This window comes from Lissotriton vulgaris, chromosome 8 (assembly GCF_964263255.1).
Source record: "Lissotriton vulgaris chromosome 8, aLisVul1.2, whole genome shotgun sequence".
Lineage (NCBI taxonomy): Eukaryota > Metazoa > Chordata > Amphibia > Caudata > Salamandridae > Lissotriton > Lissotriton vulgaris.
This window is the reverse complement of record NC_141696.1, coordinates 3,568,917-3,590,739: the sequence shown is the minus strand read 5'-3', so window position 1 is coordinate 3,590,739 and position 21,823 is coordinate 3,568,917. Positions and strand designations below refer to the sequence as shown.

Below are 21,823 nucleotides of genomic sequence, written 5' to 3'. Positions count from 1 at the left end.
CCATTGATTTATGGAGGCCCTTTTCAGCTCCTTGCGGGACGATATAGCGCCCTTAAGAACAAAGATCTCGAAAGAAGTAAAGGAATTGCTCCATGACATGAGGGAATTGGAACAAAGAGTGAACGGTCAGGGGATGCCAGAGAAGAAGAACTAGAGTTATGTCACAGAGAGATCCTGGAGCTCAAGGACCGCAATGCTGACCTCAACTGTCATTTGGAAGATCTAGATAACAGATCAGATACATATATATATATATTACCTACTGGCGGTCACCAGTAGGTATATATAGTTAGGATTTTTTTGAATAGGGATTTCTGAAAATTCTATGTTGAATAACTTTGGCGTTGATGGACGGAATTGGCTGAAATTTTCAGGAAAATGGCACATTTTGTTTCTGAGCGTCCCCTGAAAGTTTGGGGGGTTTTGTCAAGCGGGGGCCGAGAACAAAGGGGGTCCCAAAACGTGTTTTTAAAATTGAGTTTTCCATAGGGCGGTTGGACTCACTTTTAGCTCGAACGGCTGAATGGATTTCTATGAAACTTGGCAAACTTGTAGAGACTGTTTGCCCGATGTGCCTTTGCTAGGTCTCAAGATATGTGCTCCAGTGGATTTTGAGAAATTAACGTTCCAAAAAATATATATATCTGTGATAGCGCCCCGGTTCGCGTACCAGACGCGTAACGGAACTTCGCGAGGAGAAGCGGATTGGCTCTCCGGTGACTCAACATTATAAGCAGTCCGGAGCGGCCGCCATCTTGTCTCTCGGTAGGAACGAGAGACAAGAGGTGGAAATAAACGAAGGGGGAAATGAATGAAAGGGGCAAGGTAGACCCCTCCTGACCCCCTAGGATTGATGTGGGGGCTATTAAAGGGCCCCGCGGGGCAAAAAAATAAAATAATCTTTTTTTCGATTTTTCGCAGTGGAGGCGCTACCCGGTACGCGAACCGGGTAGCTCACCGGTAGCGGAACGGGAGTCCGCCATCTTGTGTTTCGAACGAATTTAGTCACAAGATTGAGGATAAACAATGTTCGGAATGGGTATAAGGGGGCACGGGAGACATATCCTGACCCCCCCTAGGTTTTCTGAGGGTGGCTGAGGAGGCCAATATATGCCAAAAAAAAAGACTTTTTTTTTCTTCAAATTTTCGCACGGTTGGCGCCCGGTCCGCGCACCGGGTAGCGTTCCGTAAAGCGTAACAAGGGGAAAACCAAGGGAAATAGTAAAATAATATTTTAGAGTGCTTTGAGGTAGGGTAGCTCTGAATAGAGCTGTTGTGTTGTGTGGGTGATGTAAGTACCAACATGTAGGTGCCAATGAAGAGTCTAAAATTCAATGTACACCATCTCCTCTGTAGATATTGTGTATGTTCTAATATGGGTTATTTAAATGTAAATGTGTGGAAAAGCACTTCATGCTTTAAAGCAATTGTATTTTTGAACTGATTGTTCTTTCCTCTTAGTCCTCCTCTTTGTTTTTGTTTTCCCCACACTCTTCTTCAGCATGATAGTTGATAAATTCGTTCCCTCAAAAACATTATATACATAAAAAAATTATATTAAATACATGTAAAATATATATTTTTCCTTTAAAAGAAGAATACATTTTACAGCTTTTGATATTTGCTATTGAAAAACCATTGAAATTCACTGAAAAAACCATAGGTTATAGACCATATATAGTCAGGAATTAGCATTTACAAAACCTTGAAAATTCACTGAAAAAACCATAGGTTATAGACCATATATAGTTAGGAATTAGCATTTACAAAACCTTATTTTACTCACACAAAACTATTGAAATTCGCATATATAGTTAGTTGCACTAACTATATATCGCGCACCCGCAATCCACTGCTGATCATGTCACATATTACATCATACAGCAGCGCGATTTAACATGGAACACATGGCGAAGCGTGCAGAATTGGAAACAGCAGTGAGAAATCTGGAGACAACACATAGGACGACAGGTTCACATCGCATTTGACAACAACTGACTTTTGCCCGAAAACAGCTTAAGGCCCATGAGTGGATGCAGCTAAGCAGGCTTTACTCTGCACACGACAGAAGTATTACGCTGGAGAGAATAAAGCTGGGATACTATTGGCCCATCGGTTGTGGTCTATCAAGCTGTGTATACAACGGGAGAGGACGTGGGCTCACTACCTGATACTTAATACCCAGGATGAGGATATAGCCACTGAATTTGGCCGATTCTACACCAAGTTATATGGGAGTGACAAACTTCTTACCAAAGACGGCTCCGCATACGTAGCACAACAGCCGCTGACCACTCCCCAGAAGAAAATATAGCAGCTCCATTAGAAACCGACATAACGGAACGCAAAGTCCTCAAAGCGATTGGGAGACTGAAGCTGGAGAAGGCCCCCGGGCAAGATGGGTACATAGCAGCCTTTTATAAGCATATGCGTCACTATTGTCCCCCATTCTAGTTTGACTATATACCTCCTTCAGCACTTCGAGAGTGCTTATGGAGTCCATGCGCACTGCAATAATAACATTTATACCAAAGCCGGGGAAAGATCCCCAGTCATGTGCGTCATATCGCCCCATTTCGCTACTTAATGTTGATGCTGAGATCTGTAAAGTAATATTGGCGCTTAGGCTGGGGCAATACCTCCCCTGTCTCGTTTACCCTGACCAATCAGGATTTGTTCTGGGCTGCATGTTTTGGGGATTAAGTCAAGCGTCTTTTCCTTCTATTAGATAAAACCCATAGAGCCTAGACCCTGACACTACTTTTGTCGATAGATGCCGACCGAGTACACTGCCCGTTCCTGAGGGCAGTGATGGAAGCCTATGGTGTGGGGCCCTGCTTCCGGAGCTGGATCTGGCCCAGCTACGAGAAACTGACGGCACTAGTACGTGTCAACAACTCACTATCTCCATATTCCAATCCAGAGGAACGCAGCCTGGGTGCCCACTCTCGCCACTCCTGTTTGTGTTATGTATGGAACCATTTCTGAGAATTTTCGCAAGTACCCCTCATTGAAGGAGTGTGAATGGGGTGATCAGTCACATAAGATAGCGCTATATGCTGACGACGTTTTATTAACTAGCACTAACCCCCGACAGTCGCTGCCCCCACTATTAGAAGATCTCACTGCATTTGGAGAGGTTTTGGGGTTTAAAGTTAACAAATTCAAATCCCAAGTACTAAATGCCACCATTTCACATTACAAACAAGTACTACTTTCATCGGAATTCCCCTATACGTGGGCCACAAGAGGGATTTCCTATTTGGGCATAAATATGCCAATTACATGAAGATTGGCCGCCCGGTAGGAGCTCTTCTTAAGAGCTCCTAGTGCTTGGGATCCCACTTTTGGATTTTATCCCTGTTAGCACCCATTGCCCTGAGGAACGAAACGAGCACAAGTAACTGGAGAACATCCTCTACAACCACACCCGACTTGCGGATCGTTGGAGCTTACCAGGGGATCGATTCGTGTTTCGTGGTGTCTGTGGTCCGTGGTTCGTCTGCGAGATGGTGGACAACGGAGGAGCACGAGTGGGTTGAGGGCTCCCCTGCTTTTCACCGGACTCTTTGCCGGACTAGGGACCACAGCTGGCCATCGGCGAAGACAGAGGTCCGGAGCCTGATGCATGTCCTGCGGCTGCCGAGGAGGCTGAAGTGACCTGTGACCGGAGTCCACTGAGAGCCCTGCGGACCATTGGAGGTCCCCGAGCCGCCTGCAGCCGGACCGGACCCAGGGCCGGGACTCACGCCGGGGGTCCTTGCAGCTGTGCCCAGACGGATCAATCGAGGGGCTATCCGGGAGACAGTCGGCTCGGGACTGGGGTTGCACACGGCATCAACTGCTTCGCGGCCAGATGGTGGGGACGGTGACGACGATCTGTGCCCTGCTGCACTGGCGATCTTGGCAACCGGGCTGTCTCCTGTGAGCCCTGCATGCATGATCGGGCAGCCTCTGTGCAGCATTGGTCCCAGAGAGTGTGCGCTGCATCGCGGGGCTGCTTGCAGCCCAGACCTACGGCCCAGTTCTTCGCCTGTGCACTGTCTCGACTCGGCCCCTCTGCTGGTTACCGGGAGCACTGGGAGCGGACCGTGCCATGGATTGATGCCTCTTCCACTCCTCTCACCCCCCGCATCCCCTCTCCTGTTGCCGGCACCCTTCATGAGCGGACCTGCGGACTGTTCCTGGAATTGAATACGCTCTGCTGAGCTGTGCATCTTTGGACGACCCCGATCTCAGATCTCAAAAGAAAAGGTTTTTTTTGCATTGGTCCGTTTATTCCCGGATTTTTCATTTTGGTTTCTCCATTGCCCAAAATGGCTGGGGCCATAAACTGGAGTAATAAAATGCCTCCACTGCCCCCAGATGACCACGAGGCTGTAAAACAACGGGGTCAGGGGCCACCAAAAACAGAGATAAGACTATCTCCTCCCCACCAAAAAACCCTGAAGCTGGACTAACTCGACCTGCCCCAGAGTCGAAAGGGAATCCAAACTCTCCAAACTTTCATCACAACAGACAGAGGACTACTTTTCTCTTTCATGCTCTCCTATTTGGTGGCCATCTTGACTAGTCCTCCACAGTGGTGGCCATCTTAGACTATTTATCAAAAAGAGGACAAAGTTCCTAGATCAGGGTGCAAAAGTCACCCATGTATCAAGGTGCAAAATGTCACTAACAAGGGTGCAAAAGTCACCCATGAATCGGGGTGCTTACAGTCACCCATATTTAAAAACACAGAGAGATTAAGAAAAAAGGTAGACTAAAGTAATCCTAGGTTTGGAAATGTCCTAATGTGAGAGGGAAAATAATTCTACATCCTCTGCTGCCCTCACACACCCCGGGGGGTGTCATGCTTCATCATCGGGCATTTGCTCCTCGTAGGGCCGGCGCTGCAATTCCCTACGGGTCCCCCGACGGGTCACTTTATCGGGGATCTTTTTTGAGGATTGCTGGATGTTGCATGCGGGTGTGTGGGGATTGGGTAAACGGAGGGTAAATCAATTTATGTGCACGTGATAGTGTAAAAAAATGACCGACCCCAAAAGGGCCCATTAGGCCTAGGTGTCAAAAGTCAAGGCCAACATGTTTCGCGCCTCTGTTGCCCGTAGGTCTTTGGCGCTTCTTCAGGACCACAATAATAAACCGTGTAGTACACGTGCTATAATAAGTAAAGATTAAAATGAGAGCCCTCTTAACTCAGCCAGTGCGGGTCTGTATACCCTCAAAGTGGTTAGACTAGTCATCCTCATCACAGATCACACTGATGGTTCGTCCCAATTTTTATTTTATTTTAGTTCTATTTTACTTTGTTATCTCATTTATGTCTGTTCACATAACCCTGTATTTACACCTACCTTCACACACCCCTCCTCATCAATTTTTATTCTACTCTTATCTTACGTCATTCTTATTTCACTTATTCCTATTCATATAACCCTTCAACTACACCTACCTCACACCCCCCCCCCCTCATCGACCCACCCCACCGCCCCTAACATGGAACACACGGGCAAGCACACATACAAAATTAACTACCCACCCGAGCTCACCCAAAAAAAACGCCAAACGCTTCAAACACAACGTTCTGAAGGCCCACCCTGAAACCCCTTTCGTGGACTCCTACTTCTCACTGATCAATGGAGCCACGAGCATCGATATCATCTTCTACACCACATGTAGAGCACAATGGAGTAAAGCGTTCCTCTCCCTCCTCACTATCCCCACCGCCAGGAAATCCGCTCATGGCCTAACACTCTCTTGCACACCATCCCAACTCTTCCCAGGCAGAGCTACCATCACTATTTACAACAATGGGATCATCCTATTCCAATCCACTGATAAGAACCTTGACCTATTCGACAACTTGTTCCCCACCTTCAAAGAACATATCTCCAATAGGCAGACCTCCAATCCAAGCACCTCGGACTACACAACACCCCCTACCTCGAATCGCCTATCTGACCCTCCTAACCGTGAACAGCATCAGAACGACATGCACCCCCACCCCCAGCCTCCCATTGTAGCTACCTCACTCCCCACAACTACAGACGTAGATCACTCCCCCTCTCACATCCCCCAACCTCCCTACCCCCTACCTCGCACTGCCCACTTTCCCCGCAGAATTCCCCACCCCCCTTAACTCATCTCCCCCTCCTCGCAACATGACCTTCTCCCACCCTACCCCCCCAATCTTAGCCCCTACTACACCACTCTCCCAACGAGTCTCCCAGAACACCCCACCCACCCTACCATAACTCCTCCCCCTCTCTCCCCCCATTCTCAGCCCCCACCACTTTACCTGCACCCCAACCTTCCCTAGCCTACACTCATCCCCCAACTCGCCCTCGCCGCCTCCCACCAACGCCCTCACTTATACCACAATCCCCCCCTTACTCCTCTCACTCCCATCACCCAGTTACTCGCTCACCGGCTGAATACCATCCCACTTACCAATACTGCAAAGCCCTGCACTAACACTAGCGCACCCCTCCCCCCACACTCCAGTTCCAGTTACAATCATCCACCATTGTCTCTCATCCCTAACACCACCTCCAATCCTACACTGGACATGATTATGTCCACCCTCCTCCAAGTCAAAGAAGAAATTCGCACCATCAAAGAACTCCTCCTCATACACCCCCCTACAAACACCACTTCCTAGTCCAACAAGTCCCACAGCGTCCACACTGCCCCTCTCACTCAACACTCCCCACATTGGCCCGTTATCCCGGCGCGCAACCACACCAACTGCCCCCCCCCCCCCCCCCCGCCTGTATCCTCTTTCGGTCCACAACTTTCACACCCTCCTCCGCTCATATGGCCCAGTTCCCTTTAACCACACTTCCACCACACACCTCTCCATACCCACGATTCTCTCAAATCCCCTTAGGCCCCCCACTCAAAACAGAAGCTCCGTCCCAGATAACCTTAGAAAAGTCCCCCTCTACCACCCTTTTCACCCCCAGACTCAAATGTATCCTACTCAACTGCAGATCAGCTCCCAGACACTCCTCCGACATCGCAGATCTCATCATAACAATGGACCTTGACCTAGCCATTCTAACGGAAACCTGGCTATCTGAATCTTCCACACACATAATGGACATTCTTGTCCCCCCCCCCCCCCCCAACTACCACATCATTAGACTCAACAGGTGCGGCAAGACGGGCGGGGGAATCGCATGCATTTTTAGGAGCAACCTTTCCGTTGCTCAAGGCACCTCCCCTTCCCTCACCTCCTGTGAACTCCTCTGCCTCGACGTCAACAGTGAGGGCAAACCTGTATGCTCTCTACATGTCATTTACCACCCGCCCGGGGACAACCTCACCTTCACCCAACACCTCATGGACACGATCTCAGCCAATTCCGGACGACAGAACACACAAATCTACCTGGGTGACTTCAATCTCCACTGGAACGACGAGAAAGACGCAGTGGTGAATAGTCTTAAAACTTTCCTTAATGCGCTTGACCTCACCCAAATCTGCAACAGCCCGACACATGACAAAGGCTCTATCCTTGACCTTATCATCGCCAAAGAGGACTCTACCCAACTGGGGTCAATCCAACCCTGCGATTGGTCAGACCACCACATTATCACATTCTACATCAACGAAAAAGTCAAACTTAACCCGGCTCAACCTATCAAATCCAAGGTCTGGAAAAGGGACCTCAAGAAACTTAACCCCAACTCCTTGCCTTCACACAGCTGCAGTCTCCTCCTTCCCCCCACCGGCGCATCAGACGTCCTATCTCTGACCGACCTCTACCTCAACTCTATGACTTCAATAATCAATGAAGTAGCCCCCCTGCAGCTGAAGAGTCTCCACCAAGAACTCAAACCCATGGTATGATGGCAGTCTCAATGAAGACAGGCGTGCCATGCGAATGGCTGAGCGCACCTGGAGATCTGACCCATCAGCACTGCACCTTAAAACTCTTAAGAAGAAGAGAAATGCCTATTTTAGGAAAATCAAGCGCTCAAAATCAGCTTTCTTTTTGCAGAGGATGAGTGGTTTCAGGAGGAAAGCAGTGGCACTTCTTGATGCTCTCTCCCCACAAGATAGTTACAGTTTTTGCGGCAGGTACCTGGGGGTTTTGAAATTAAGGGCTTTGTGCGTCAGAATGGCAATCTTTAACTGAATGCGTGCTTCGTAATGTAGCCATTTGAGAGATTTTAGGACTGGGGATATGTGCTTGTTTCATTTGGTGCCTGTAACCGGTCTAGTTGAGGTGTTCAGTGAGGCCCTTAGTGGAGCCAGGGCAGATTTGGGAAGGCCACAGAGGGTAGCACTGCCATAATCTAGCCTCGGCAAGACAAGCGCTTGGACCCCCTGCTTGAAATCTTTTTGTGGCAGGAAGGGTTTAATATTTCTGAGAGTCCTCATCAAGTGGTTTGCTCACTTACATACGTTGCTGATATGATTTTTCATATTCAAGTGCTTGTCCATTGTGACTCCAAGAGATTTGGTTGAGTCTATGATGCTCGGAGTGCAGTTGAAAACAGTGAGATGCGTCAACCAGAGGTCTAATTAGGGTTGTGATTCGAGGGGAGATGAGCAGGAATTCCGTTTTGGAGGTGTTTAGCAGGAGATGGGGTCTCAGTTAACCAGTTTAGAGTAGACATTCGGATATTGTTAAGTAAGATTATGTTTTCAAATAGTTGTGTGTCATCAGCATACATGTAGAAGAGAATGTTTGTGGAGTTTAGTGAGTTAGCTGGAGGTTCCAAGAAGAGGTTGAAGAGTATAGGAGAAAGGGCGGACCCTAGGGGGACGCCCATGAGTACTGGAGAGGGCTGGGAGGGAGACTGCTTTTCCTTGACTCTTTGTGATCTGTGGTGAAGGAAGAATGAGAACCATTGTAGCACCCGATCCGAAAAACCCATTCTGTTTTGCAGAATGGATAGGATGCTGAAGTGTCGAATGCTGAGGATAGGTCAAGGAGGATCAGGAGGCAGGATTAGTTTTGGTCAAGCATTTTAAAAATGTCATCCATAATGTATGTGAGGGCCGATTCTGTGCTGTGCTCCTTCTGAAAACCATATTGATGCTGGTCTAGGAGTTGGTACTGCTCTATGTGAGCACAAAGTTGGTATTGTACACATTTTTGTAGGAGTTTCACTACTGTGGGGATGTTAGAGATGGGGCGGAAGTTTTTGAGATCAGATTTGTCAACGTTGTTTTTTTTAATAGGTGAAACCTGAGCTGCTTTTAGGTAGTCCGGGATCCTGCCTTGTGAAAGGAAAGCATTTACAATCCTTGTCCACGTGGGGATGAGTGCATTCTTGATTTCTTTGAAGATGACCGGAAGCAACGGGTCACCAAAGTGGTTGGAATGGTTGATATTTTGAAGAATCTTGTGGATGTCTATTTCACTCAGTGAGGTAAAGGTGCCCCATGACGCATTGTTCTTGGTGTTCATGATGGTCGAGTTGCGCTTATCAAAGATGTCCAGGGGTGAAGCTGCACTAGAGGAAGGCAATAGTGCTTTCTTAGAGGCGAGGTCAGTAGAGATGAGTCTTGATTTCTCGGTGAAGAAAGCATCACATTTTTCGCAGGAAGGTGGGTTGCCACCCGGGTCAGGAAGGTTTGGACCTATAACTGATTGTTATTTGACCAATTCGAAAAGCTTCTTGGGGCGATTTGCTGCTTGGTCTAGTTGGAGTTTGAAATAGTCCGCCTCAGCGATCTTGATCTGTTTGTTGTAGAGGCTCCTGACATCTCTAAGGAGTTTTAGTTGGTCCGAGGAGGGATTGGATCGCCATGAGCGTTCAGCTGCCCTAAGGTTGCGGCGTTCCGTGTGTCACTATACCATGGTTTGGATATTTTTGTTGAGACATTTTTAAGTTGGAGTGGAGCATTGTCATCCATGATGTTGGCTATGGTCAGATTGTAGGCGTCCGTGAGTGATTGCACCTCGAGCAAGCTGGCTTGAGAGGAGAGGGTAGATTTACAGTGGGCAGCGAGATTGACAAGGTTTATTGATCTGAGGTCCCTTTTCCATATCCTTGTTTTTGAAGGTTGAGCCAACCTCATAACCACCTCCCTGTTAATATAAAAAAGGATGCCGTGGTGGTCAGACCAGTCACTTGTTGGCTCCGGTAACTATAACCGCTGAATCTCTATAGTTTTGTACTAGTGAAATCTGAGGCTAACTGTAACATCCCTGTAAGTTTTATTTATTTTTGGGTGAATTTCAAAGGTTTTAAAGAAAAAGATGATTTCCTATCTGTAACCTTTGAGTGTATGCATCTGTGACTGGGCGTGAGAGTGGTCATGTGGCTGCGTATATGTCTGAATGTCTGAATGGGTGCATGAGTGAGTGTCTGAGTAAGTGAGTCTCTGAGTGAGTTTGCGAGTGCCTCCATGAGCGTGTGTGTTTCAGTCTTGAGTGAGTGCACGAGTGTCCAAATTAGTCTGAGTGTGTGTGTGATTGAGTTGTTCTGTGAGTCAGTGTTTGACTCTGAATAGGTCTGTGAGTGGGTGTGAGAGTTTGAGTGGTTCTGTAAGTGAGTGCATGAGTGTCCGAATGGGGCTATGAGAGTGTCTGAGTAGGTCTGTGAGTGGGTGTGCAGGAGAGTCTGAGTGAGTCTGCCAGTGGGTGTGTGCATGCGTAAGTGTGTGAGTGGGTGTCTGTGTTTGTGTTGGTGTGTCAGTAGCTGTGTGAGTGACAGGGCCACAATGGAACTGCACTGCCCCTTTATACAACAAGGCGGACCCCATCCCCCAGGACCTGGCCACAATACAGTAGAAGGGGGTGCACGTGGCTCCCAGGCCGATTTCTGCCCTGGGGACAGGTCTTGAAATGCTGAGTGCCTTGGAGCCCACCCAGGGCACGCAGTTAGCAGCGCTGAGGACTGAGGAGGCGTAAATACCCCTAAGGTCCCTGCTGGCTCCCCGCCTCCAGCGGGTGCCGTCATTGGTCTCCCGTGTAGGGACCTGCTAAACCTGCAGCTCCCAGTGTGAGAGGAATAGTTTTGTCTGTTTCCCTGCCCGCTTGACAGAAACTCAGCTTCCAGCACGTGGGATGGTTTGACAGCTCCTGCTTGCTGGGAGCGTAGTTAGTGTTTGCTCTGACTTGGTGGAAGCTGTCGCAGCTGCTGTCAAGTCAGAGGAAACCGCTATGTCCCAGGGGTGGACACCTTCCGGGACATAGCTGGAGTAGGCACTGGGGTGTGGCAGTTCTCACGGCCATTAAAGGCATACAAGCAAGCCTCGCAAAAATCTGCTCTCCCACACACTTTGGCGGGTCAGATTTTATCAGGGCAAGCTATATTTAGGGCCAACTCGCCCCTTCTGGCGAGCTAACAAAGAGGTTCACCCACAAAGTGAAGGAGACTTTAAATCTGGTTTATCTTGTCATGTTTATTCTGAGCTCAAAACTTAGTTTACGTCTACAATTACTTTTTTTTTCTTTGACTGCAATGCACCAGGATTTTATAAAGTGAATTGTTTGACAAACGTGCTGTACTGGAAGTGTGAAATGAAAGGCTGTGTGATGTCCAGTTTTATTCTAGCATTTACATTGCTAAAAAGTGAACTGTATAAACATTTCAAAATAAAGTTATGAAAGCCTTTGTTTTGTAATTCTGTATGTTGGAAAAAATAAGAACACTTTTCTTGGTAACATGCAAATGACAAATTTGTTTGCTAAAAACCAATTGCGACACATTCTTCTTTATACATTATATAGTTTTATACGTGAAGCTGCATGTTAGAGGGAACTTTTTTGAACATTTAAATGGAAATGTGTTGCCTGTAAATGTCAGTGCACTATGACCTCCTGCTTTAGTAATATATTTATTAAAAGTGAGTTTTTAAAGATGAACTGAGAAACATTCCTGCCCCTGCCCTGATTGCAATACTATTATTCAACTGAGAGGCAAGTTAGGGGTCATGTGTACCCTATATGTGGACTAGATTCCTATTATGCATGGACACAGCATTTATTCTATTAAATCGAACCACATTGTCTTTTTGTACTCCAATATTGGAAGGTGCTCTCCTATGTGATGATGAAAAAAAGGTGACCTGCAAAGTCAAATATTTGCCTAGGAAGACCTAAAGAGACCAGTATATGGGCCAAGCATAGTCCAGTTAGGTGGAGGAGATTATTCAAGTTACTGGACCTGCAGGGCCAGTAAAACTAATGCTTTTTCGAGGGCTGACACATTTATTTGGGACCTGTTGTACAGTGGGGGATGGAGACAAAATAGAAAAATGTCGGGAAAGTCTAAATGGCGCTCTCGCAATGTAAAAATAACCTGAGCCCATGATGTGCATTTGGTCATTATGGCTTAGGTAGATTTATCACGGAAGAAATTATGATTGTACAAAATTGTTATTTGAAAGAAACACTAAGAGTACAACCGCAGCACATACAAAGCTGTACATGTTTGATTAAAACAGTGAGTGAGTGTTTATGCTGGACAACATGAATACTAACCTGACCTGATATGTGTTTTGTTTCTACTTTTAGCTAAGCCCAGTATCTTCGTTTTTGCACTTCTTGGTCAATAAATGCTCCTATTCCTGCTCTTTCTGTGTGTTTTGTTACCCACCTGAAAAGGTTATTTTTAGGTCGGGCATTCCAGACAGCAGGCCGTCTTGTTGCTAAAGATCTGTTGTGGGCTTACCAAGAGACTGCCAGGGCTTGGAGCCGCCATTGCTTGCCTTTAGTGTCGTTGCCGCCACTCTCATTGGCCTTCTTCCTATCAGACTTGCGTTTGTTCCTGTCATGAAGCACAATCTCTTTAGTCAAGTCTTCTGCATGTTTCTTTTTGTTTTAGCACTCCATGGCAGTGGAGTCTCCCTTATGTGCTTTTATCCCTCCTCGTGCAATGTCCATGTGCTTCTCTCTCACCAGCCACATGTTGGTTCCTCTCTCGCCCTTGTGATACTGCTTCTGCACTCCACATTGCGCTCTTTCGCATTGTGCTTCGGCCCCCCACACTCCCACTTCGTGCATCTCCCCACTCACTGCGTTTTTTATTTTTTAAAGCACTTAGAGCTCCATCTCGAAACTGCTTTCGTGCTACTTATCAATAATGTACTGATCCATCTCGAATCGGTAAATCAAATGACAGGAGTGCACTTGAGTGCCCTTTGCAAGTGCATGAATGTGTGTTTGCTCCAGTGCAGCCGAGATGCTGTTCAACATGGCAAAAAACATTACCAAAGCCAATAGGTCTCGTAGGCCTATACCTATTGGGTATATTGTCAGAGTTTGCATATTGGCTCACTGTGGCTCTTTGTATCGTGTTAAATCAATTGGCAAATGGGATGGTCTTCAGGAGATGGCTCGCGCTCTACACAACACATTTGCTGCTCTCTCATGAATGTGTCCTTATCCACACTTCAAACAGAATGATATTGTTTTTTTCTTCTAGGCAGAAAAGCTAATGAAACAAATTGGTGTGAAAAATATAAAACTGACAGAATATGAAATGAGCATCGCCGCCCACCTGGTGGACCCTCTCAATATGCAGGTATGGGACTGTTTTGAAATATAAAATCAGTGACTGCTTTATGATTATCCGTGTATGTCGAGCACGCATCTCCATGACAGTATCCTGCATCCACACTGTAGTACTATTCGTGACACACTCCTCACTTCCCTGCCTCCAGAGTACAGTGCATACACGCTTCAATTTGCAACTGGTATACCCATTCATTTTGACTGTCTCTAAAGCGAACATTGCTCTTTGCTCCTTCCACATTTCACCATTGAATTGCATAACATTTTCTGACCCCTTCATTTTTTGCTCACCAGCAGGCTGGTGTATTTCAACATTTAATATGCGCCGGTTTGGCCCAGCTGGAGTGAAGCTTTCACTAGAAAGCATCCTTATTCCACAGAAGGTTCTAGAGTTATTTGAGCCTCCTGGTCCAGCACTGTTCACCCCATAAAGAGAGGCCAAGACTCGACCCGTATCACTGTCACTCCATGGCAAGAAATGTTAATCACTGTACCCAGCAGATATTCGATTTTACAAAGCAAGTCTCCAGTGAAATAATACCATAAGTTACTATAATATTATTGTGATCGTTTTGTGTTGCTATGAAATGTTAAAATGTCAACTTTCTCAACAGTGAGCTTCTAAACCACTTGGAGTGGTGAAAATCTAAGATTCTTATTGCTGTCTTTTTACACACAAAAATATAACCTAACAACTCGCCAATGTGTCAGTTCTGTGCTTCATGTAAATATTATGACCTGCTCAGAAGAAACACTTATGCGCTGTGCCGCAATATATTGTTGTATCAAAATATACTACAAGTAGTCCTGACTACAGTCTGTGATTTGCTATGTCTGAATCATTTATTTGGAGATAACTATTTAGATAATCAGTTTTGATTAGCAAAGTCTTGATTCTTTAATAATTCTCAGACCTATGTGGATGTTATTTAAGTATATGGTTTCCAGTTGGATCATTGTTTTTAGTACATTGGATGCCCAGATTCATCTCTGGGATAGAGTATAGTGGCCATGTTTTGATGCCATCACACTGCAAGAGAGCCATCGATTCCCTTACCACATAACGCGGTGCAAAGGCAGTTGGAAGCCAATTCATTTTACCACTCCTCTAAATACAGTCCTCAAACACTGAACTCCTCCAGTGTCTTGAACATGAACGTTCTTTACTTTCAGGGCACCATTCAACATCTTTAAGCGACCTCTTGTTGTATCCGCTATTGTTAGTTATTTTTTAAATTTTTTTAGCTTTGTTTTACTACTGCTCTTTGTGAAGTGCCATTCCCATGAGAAGAAGGAGTTGGAAATAGACCCTTGCAGTCTGTGTGCCTAATTTCTCCCCCTGTATTTCAGGCCACAAATAAAATGATCCCGTAGCTGACTGTATTGTGTGCCATTGATGAAATGCCCATGTATCTGCTTGTATTTTGTGTTGTAAATGAAAGGCACCTTGTGCCAAAATATTTCAGCATGATCCCGTACATACATTTATTCAATGTGTAATGTCACAAAAAAGCTAAAAGTGTTCTTTTGAGCCCACTGCCAGATGCCTGAGTTTGTTAGTACCAAAGAAGTGCTGTCGTCTTTCCACCTCATTCCTCGTTCTTCCACCATTCTAGACTTCCGATTGTTATCTCACTCTTGCGTGTTCTTTTGTTTAAATCCCTTCTTTCTTCCTTAATCACGGTCTTCCTATCCCGATATTCCTCCTCCTTTCTGTGTCCCGTCTTCACCCATTGCACCTTTAGTAGGATTCCAACCATTTTGGATCACCATCAAGAGGCACACCATAAAGGCATTTGATGTGGCAGACTTCACAGGGATTTATAGTAACCTGTTTGCTGTCACGCCATTCTCTGAAGTCAGTTTCAACACCAGGACTGTTGCCTGCATCATCTCTGTGTTGTCGCACACATTCTCGTTGGTTCTGAATATGCTATTAAGCTAGACTTAGACCGTGAGGTCAACTGCCAAGAACATCATGTGTAGTGTAGTTCCTATTTTCCCAATAGGCCCTGCGCATTGGAATAACATAAACAGTAGTATGGACGTAGAAGTGCGGATCTTCCAGGTCTCCACTGACTATGCTAAACTTAATTGGGTTTGTTACCAACTAGCTCAGAGGTCACTGGAAACTTTCTTGACTGAATAGGAAGTGATCAGCTTCCCTGGCACAGACAAGAAGGGATTCAGTGTTCCAACAACCGCATAAACATGACAACTTTGCTCCTTAGAATAAGAGTCAATCTCTAGAGTCGTGTGAAACAATAGACAGTTATTTTACTCAGTCAGTTTTGTGCAGATTACTTTCACCAAAGTGCAGAGAATAGAGAGACGGGCGTTTTCAATAAAAAGGTATTATTTATTGAACAGTCTTTCTTCTCATGCAAGAGAAATGAATTGCCACAATTGCAAGACTAATTATTATAAAAAGTGTGTACAGTAAAATGAGGATTGCGAAATAATACTGTAAAAGCATTGATATGGTTTCTTAGCCATACAATGGTTTAAAATGAATAAAATATATACATTCATATATACATTCAGCTAACGTACTCAACTGGTGCTTCTAACTACGCCTACCCCAGTGTACCTGACCTAAGCCTAATACTTGGGAGGGAGTAAGTAAGTAGCAGTTTTAGTTAAGTTGGTTTTGCCAAGGTTTGCTTCAAGAATTCTCTCTAAGGGTTTAGTCAACACCATACCTCTGGAATAGAATGTTGGAGGTCTTGTATCTCCTTCCAGGACTCGATATCCCAGTCACTCGCAAGAGTGGGCTGGAAACGCCAGAGCTGGATTTTCTCGGCAGGAGAAAAGACGGCGTCTCTCTCAGCGCGTCGAGGAGGAGGAGGGGCAGCGTCCGTGGACAGCTTGTATCTGGTGGGCTCTGCAGGGGACAGCTGTTCTGCTCCTGTGTTCACCACACCATCGCTATCATCGATGTCGTTGAGGCAGCGCTTGCTTAAGGCAACGTTGGTAATATTTATACCTGAAAGGTGCCTGGTTTGACGTAAGTTTTTTGACATAAGATGTCAATAAAGATGTCACTAGGAAGTGATCGTCTCTCAGTGCTCATTAGAGTTCTATTACTAATCAAAACATAGCAAGCGGGGCTTTCCCAGGTTGCTGAGTTTTTATCTTGTTGAAGAACTCGGAGTGTAATCTAGGAATCTTAGATAGTGGCTTCTGCTGTGTCATTTGCTCTAATGAGTTGCAGAGGAAGAGATTCTGAAATGTGGCTCTGATCGTGTGAGGCCAGAGACGAGTTTCTGAAATATCACTTGATCGTTTATGCCATTATAGGGGTACAAAGGGATTATAGCCGTATAGGGGCATAAGGTCACAGTATTGATCGGGGTCCTAGATTAGAACGCAACACCCACTCCACCAATTTATGTCCATCAAATTACTAAAAACTATAGCAATAAGATGCATGTGTAACATTACCCACCCCAAAATACATATTTGCATTTGAAATGGCATATTTGCAATACATGGAATTATTTGTACTGTACGTCTTTAAGCATAGACATCATTCATAATTATAGCATATGTAATCAATGAACGATTTTGCGAAAAAATTACACTTGAAATATCTCCTAATACAGAAAAGAAAGGCGTGATAATTTCATCACATATAAATGCAATTGCTGTAACATGTGCTAGAGGCTGATGTAAAGTTATTATGTCTCTAGATTTACCTAAAAATAGAAGCTTCTGTTCTTTATGAATAGGTCTACTTTAAGCAAAGAATTTTTGTGCCAGAAAAAGGTAAATATATTTTTTTAAAGTATTCAATTCAAAAAAATTCTTGTTGAACGGGGGAATAGAGTTCCAACGCTTTTCAGCAGTTTTTGTTGATCAAAACTGAAGGCCGAATTCAGAGTTCATGGGAACGCTGTGTGTCGGAATGCTTTTCAAAAGTTATTGTTTCTGTTCAGGGGAGAACATCATATCATACAGGCTCTCAAAAGATTGGTCTACAAAATCAGGTGACAGTTCGACCAAGTTCGATAGTGCTGTAACTTGTCAGGTGTGAGAATCATTGCTATCATCAAAGTCTGGTTCAGCAATGCTCACAGAAGGTCGTACCTGGGTGGTGATGCTTTTATTTCTCGCTCTGTCACCACCTAGTCGTAGCACAGGAGTCTCAACGAATGCCGTCATCAGGATTGGTAGCCGCTGGGGACAACACAATGCGTGAGCCGTTACAGGACTTAGCAAAGTATCGATATCCATTGGTACTGCTGATGGAAGTGCAAGACAGATGTCCAACACGCACTCATCTCCGCATAGCATACATCGAAGCACAGGTAAGATGCAGGTCTGCCATATAGGTCTGAATGAAAGAATCCAGGTCATGTTCAGATCTCTCAGCCTGGCCAATCCAAGGACTCTAGTTATTCGGCCCCGGTAGCGTATTGCTAGGATCGTTTCTTCCATCCTTGTCGGAGTCATGTCTGTATTTTGGCTTGCCATATCGGAGCAGGAGGGTCAAAAATAAAATGCCTGCTACAAGTCCCAAAATCAGGGGTATGCCGCCAAAGACTGAATGGACAAAATTAGGAATGATTCCCAGAAATGCTTTAAATGGTGTTAGCAGTCCCGAAAAAATCGTCTTAAATATGCCTGGGATGCCTATGGCGCTAGACATGTTAAGAATTTGGCTAAGCATTTCTGTGAAATGCACGGGGCAATTTGTTGATAAAAGGTCATGAATCTCTGATGTTGTCCTTGCAACTAGGAGATCATACGTCTCTTTTGATGACGTGAAGGGCACTGTTGTCTGCAAAAGCACAGGCTTTATTCTGCTTAAAGTATCAATTCATATAGAAGAGAAATTCAAACGAGGCCATATGGGAGTCTCAGTGTCTCCAGGGCCATTTGGAAACAATGCTTGCATACAGCGTTTGACCATGGAAGTTACGCTTACGAGATATGCTTTCCCTGGCAAAAGGCCATACAGCTGTGATCCGTTATTAGAATGTAACTCCCATTCGAGAGCTGCATAAAGAAAGGCTCAATCTGCGTTGCTGGTGTGACATGCTGGTTGCATGAAAGGTTGTTAGAATTTCCTTCACAGGCTCCGTGTAAATTAATACCCTGGCACAAAAGTATACCGCTTAGTGAATGTTTACAGTTTTCACCACTAAGAAATACATTTTTGTTGCTGTCACTATAGCATGTGTGTGTGTATGGTAATTTCCATGTTGACTTAACATATCCTTTACCCAATCGTTCATACTGGCCAGTAGGTATGTATTCAAGGCAATTTTTAAATCGGAAAGTTGTTATCGGAATTGTGATAATCCTGTGCATTATCCATTCAATGACAGGACTTTCTGACATTGTCAATGGTATCTCTCAAGTTTTTCGATGCTCAGGATTGTATAGTCTGCTCCTTTCTGTGCCAAGCTGATTTGTTTATCAGTAAGGTAAAGATGGAAAACAATGACGTTGTGTTGATTAAACGCCAAGGCACATAGGCTGGACGCTGCAAAATCTTCGTTCAGGCTATCTGTACAATAGAACGCAATTGCGACTGGCCATGCTGTAACATTAGCAAGTCTTTGTCTATTATATCTATGGCAGAAGATACAGTACTGTCCAGTGAATATATTCTGGAGGACAGAGTCATTAACCCATTGTCCACAACAGAAAGTGATTTTTCCAAATGAATACGATCAATTTCTCGTATTTTTTCAGCTGTTTCAATTTGTGTTACTTTCCAAGCTTCGTTGTATGCCGCATAGATGCTGGCCGCTATGAAGCGTTGTTGACGCTGTTTGCATGGTCCCATAATAAAATCGCACAAATCAGCACCATCTTTAAGTAAAGATAAGTGTTGCTTAATTTCAGCCAGTGTGGATGATTCTAGCCATTCAAGGCACAGCTTCCCTACACTGTATGTTGTTACTATCCCTGGATGTTGTCTCTGGGAGTATCTAGGGTCTGGTCTGGTCATTGTTAACCCCTGTGTTTTATTCAGGAATCTATCTTGACAGTTGTTTGTGTCAGTAGGCCAGATTAACCACTTTTTCCAATCAGGATGTGTTCTGTTTAAATGTAAAAATTTTGATACGTCTATTTCAATATCTGTTGTTGCATTATCAGGTATTGGCTTCGGAATAGACGGTTTGTTAAGGTCTTTGATCTTAGCTAGGCCAATACAGGTTGTTTGTTGAATTGTTTCATTTAAAAACATTATTTGTTCTGGGATCATGCTGGCTCGAAATAATGCTTCTAGGCCTTGTACCTGCCAATCCTTTGTACCCCAGATTGTTTTTGTTTCAATGTTATTTTTCCAATAATCAAAACCAAATGTCATCATTTTTTCATAAAATGCTTCTGAATATATCAATTTAGTATTTGTCAGCATAGTTTTCAACCCTGTTTCATCTAACAGTTTATAATAAAACGTTTCTGCATCACTGGTTTTAAACCCTGAGAAGTACTGAAATTTCTCATAGAATGTTTTAGAACTGCTTTTAGGTGGAGTAGCACAATGTTCCCATTGGCTACACTTTAAAACATTTCTAGGTTGTGCAGATTTATGCAAGTAATGATCACCAAAATGTGTGTAGCAGAACATCTGTTCATAACTAGACGAACCTTGTAAATAATCATGATCTGTAAATCTTGCTGACAACACTAAATCAGACATCATATTATTAATACTTTCAAAGTCCCAATCATCAGAGAATGTACTAGGTTTTACAAAGTCACTTAAGGAAACCTTGACTTGATGAGGATATTTCAGGTTTTCGACCGGACCATATATTTCATAGTCAGTTTTGGCCGATACTACCCCGCCGGGTATTGGAATGGCTGTGAAATTTACTGTTGACAGTTCTCTTTTCTTCACGTGGGATGATTTGTGTGGTTTGAGGACTAAGTTGATGTTCTGACTTGCTGTGTCCATTGTACTATATTTTCCCTCAATGAAATTTCCCAAACAAAGTACCATGATGAGCCAAAGCAGGAGGAAAAATACACCTAGTCCAAACCAGAACTCTAACCATGGAGAAATAAGGTAAATTTCCTTGAGTTGATGAAAGAGTTCTGTTGCTTTTTCTTTAAAAGTCTTTTTTATTTCTGGCATCACTTCGGGGTCGTTTTGATCCTCAGAAAAGTTATTGAAGTCGATGAAGTAGCCAGAGGCAGTTCTGTCAATTGCTGGGATTGTTCTTTCAATTTGTCTTTCGGTAGCACATTCTGATGCCACATCATTGTAGACTGGTATTTCTTGACAAACTGTTTCAATCTGTGTTTCAAGAGGCACGAGTTCCATGGCATTATTGCGTAGTCCCTCTCTGTGCACTTCAGGCTTATCGAATGTGATTAGTCTTTCAGTTTGAACCTCTTGGATTGTTGCAAGTTTGGGTATTCTGTTGTTTCTTGGGAGTCCACTGGGCCTACTGTTTATTATAGGCCACATGCTTGTGGTTTTACCAGGTCGATTGATACAACTCTGTTCTCCTTTTTACCAGCAAGGGGCGGTAGTACTACTGATCTTGTTCCGTTGATAGCTAAGACAGGTACTGCTTTTCTGTAAGAAGGCCCAAATTCCTTCTTCACCGCTATTTTTTCTCTGACTAGATCCCCAATCTTTGGAATCCAGACAGGCCTTGCTGGGGCTGGTGGTGCCTCGTCAGTGGTAGCTGGCTGTTGCTTTAACTTTGTTGCTTAAGGATTTTCTTGTGTCATTCAAGTCCTGTAAAACAGCCAAACGATCTTTGATGTCAAAGTCTGTATTCTTATCTTCTACCACTGATACCTGACTATCTAAGTCCTGAATTTGTATTCTCGTTCCGAACAATAGTTCGTATGGGCTCAAACCTTTTAGAGAATTTCTTGGCAAATTGTTAAGACTTAACTGGACACTTATTAAATGTTTGACCCACCCATCACCCGAACCTAATACCTTCGCTGTTATAGATTGCTTTATGTCCCGGTTTTTTCTTTCTACCACACTGTTCCCTTCGGGGTGTGATAGACAAGAATACCGCAAGCCAACGCCCATGCTGGCCATGGCCTCCTTATAAGCTCGAGAGCTGAAAGCAGGACCCTGGTCAGAATGGAACATGGCAATTGCGTATGTGCCGATAAAGACTCGCAGATCTTTTATAACCGTTCTGGCGTCAGCCGAGCGCTGGGGCCACATTTTTTTAAGTGTGTTTAGCCTTAAAGATTAATAGGACGCTGGATGGCATGTAGACAGCATTACGCTGTTTCTAATTGGTAGCCGGGCAACAGATTGGACCAGTTTACTAGTGCGATCCCTGTCACAATTTGGACAGTTCTTTACATATATTTGAAGTTGCACGCTCATTTCTGGCCACC

The 21,823-nt window shown here is 44.6% G+C and overlaps 1 protein-coding gene across 2 annotated transcripts in view; it reads left to right on the top strand.

Moving 5' to 3' along the window:
- The window catches only part of LOC147693203 (outer mitochondrial transmembrane helix translocase-like), a 306,515-nt gene that overhangs the window by 9,274 nt on the left and 275,418 nt on the right, over positions 1 to 21,823 (top strand). For both annotated transcript variants that reach the window (XM_086933622.1, XM_086933623.1), the window contains one exon: positions 13,395 to 13,493. In XM_086933622.1, the coding sequence (XP_086789748.1) occupies positions 13,395 to 13,493 (99 nt within the window). The remainder of the gene's footprint in view (positions 1 to 13,394; positions 13,494 to 21,823) is intronic.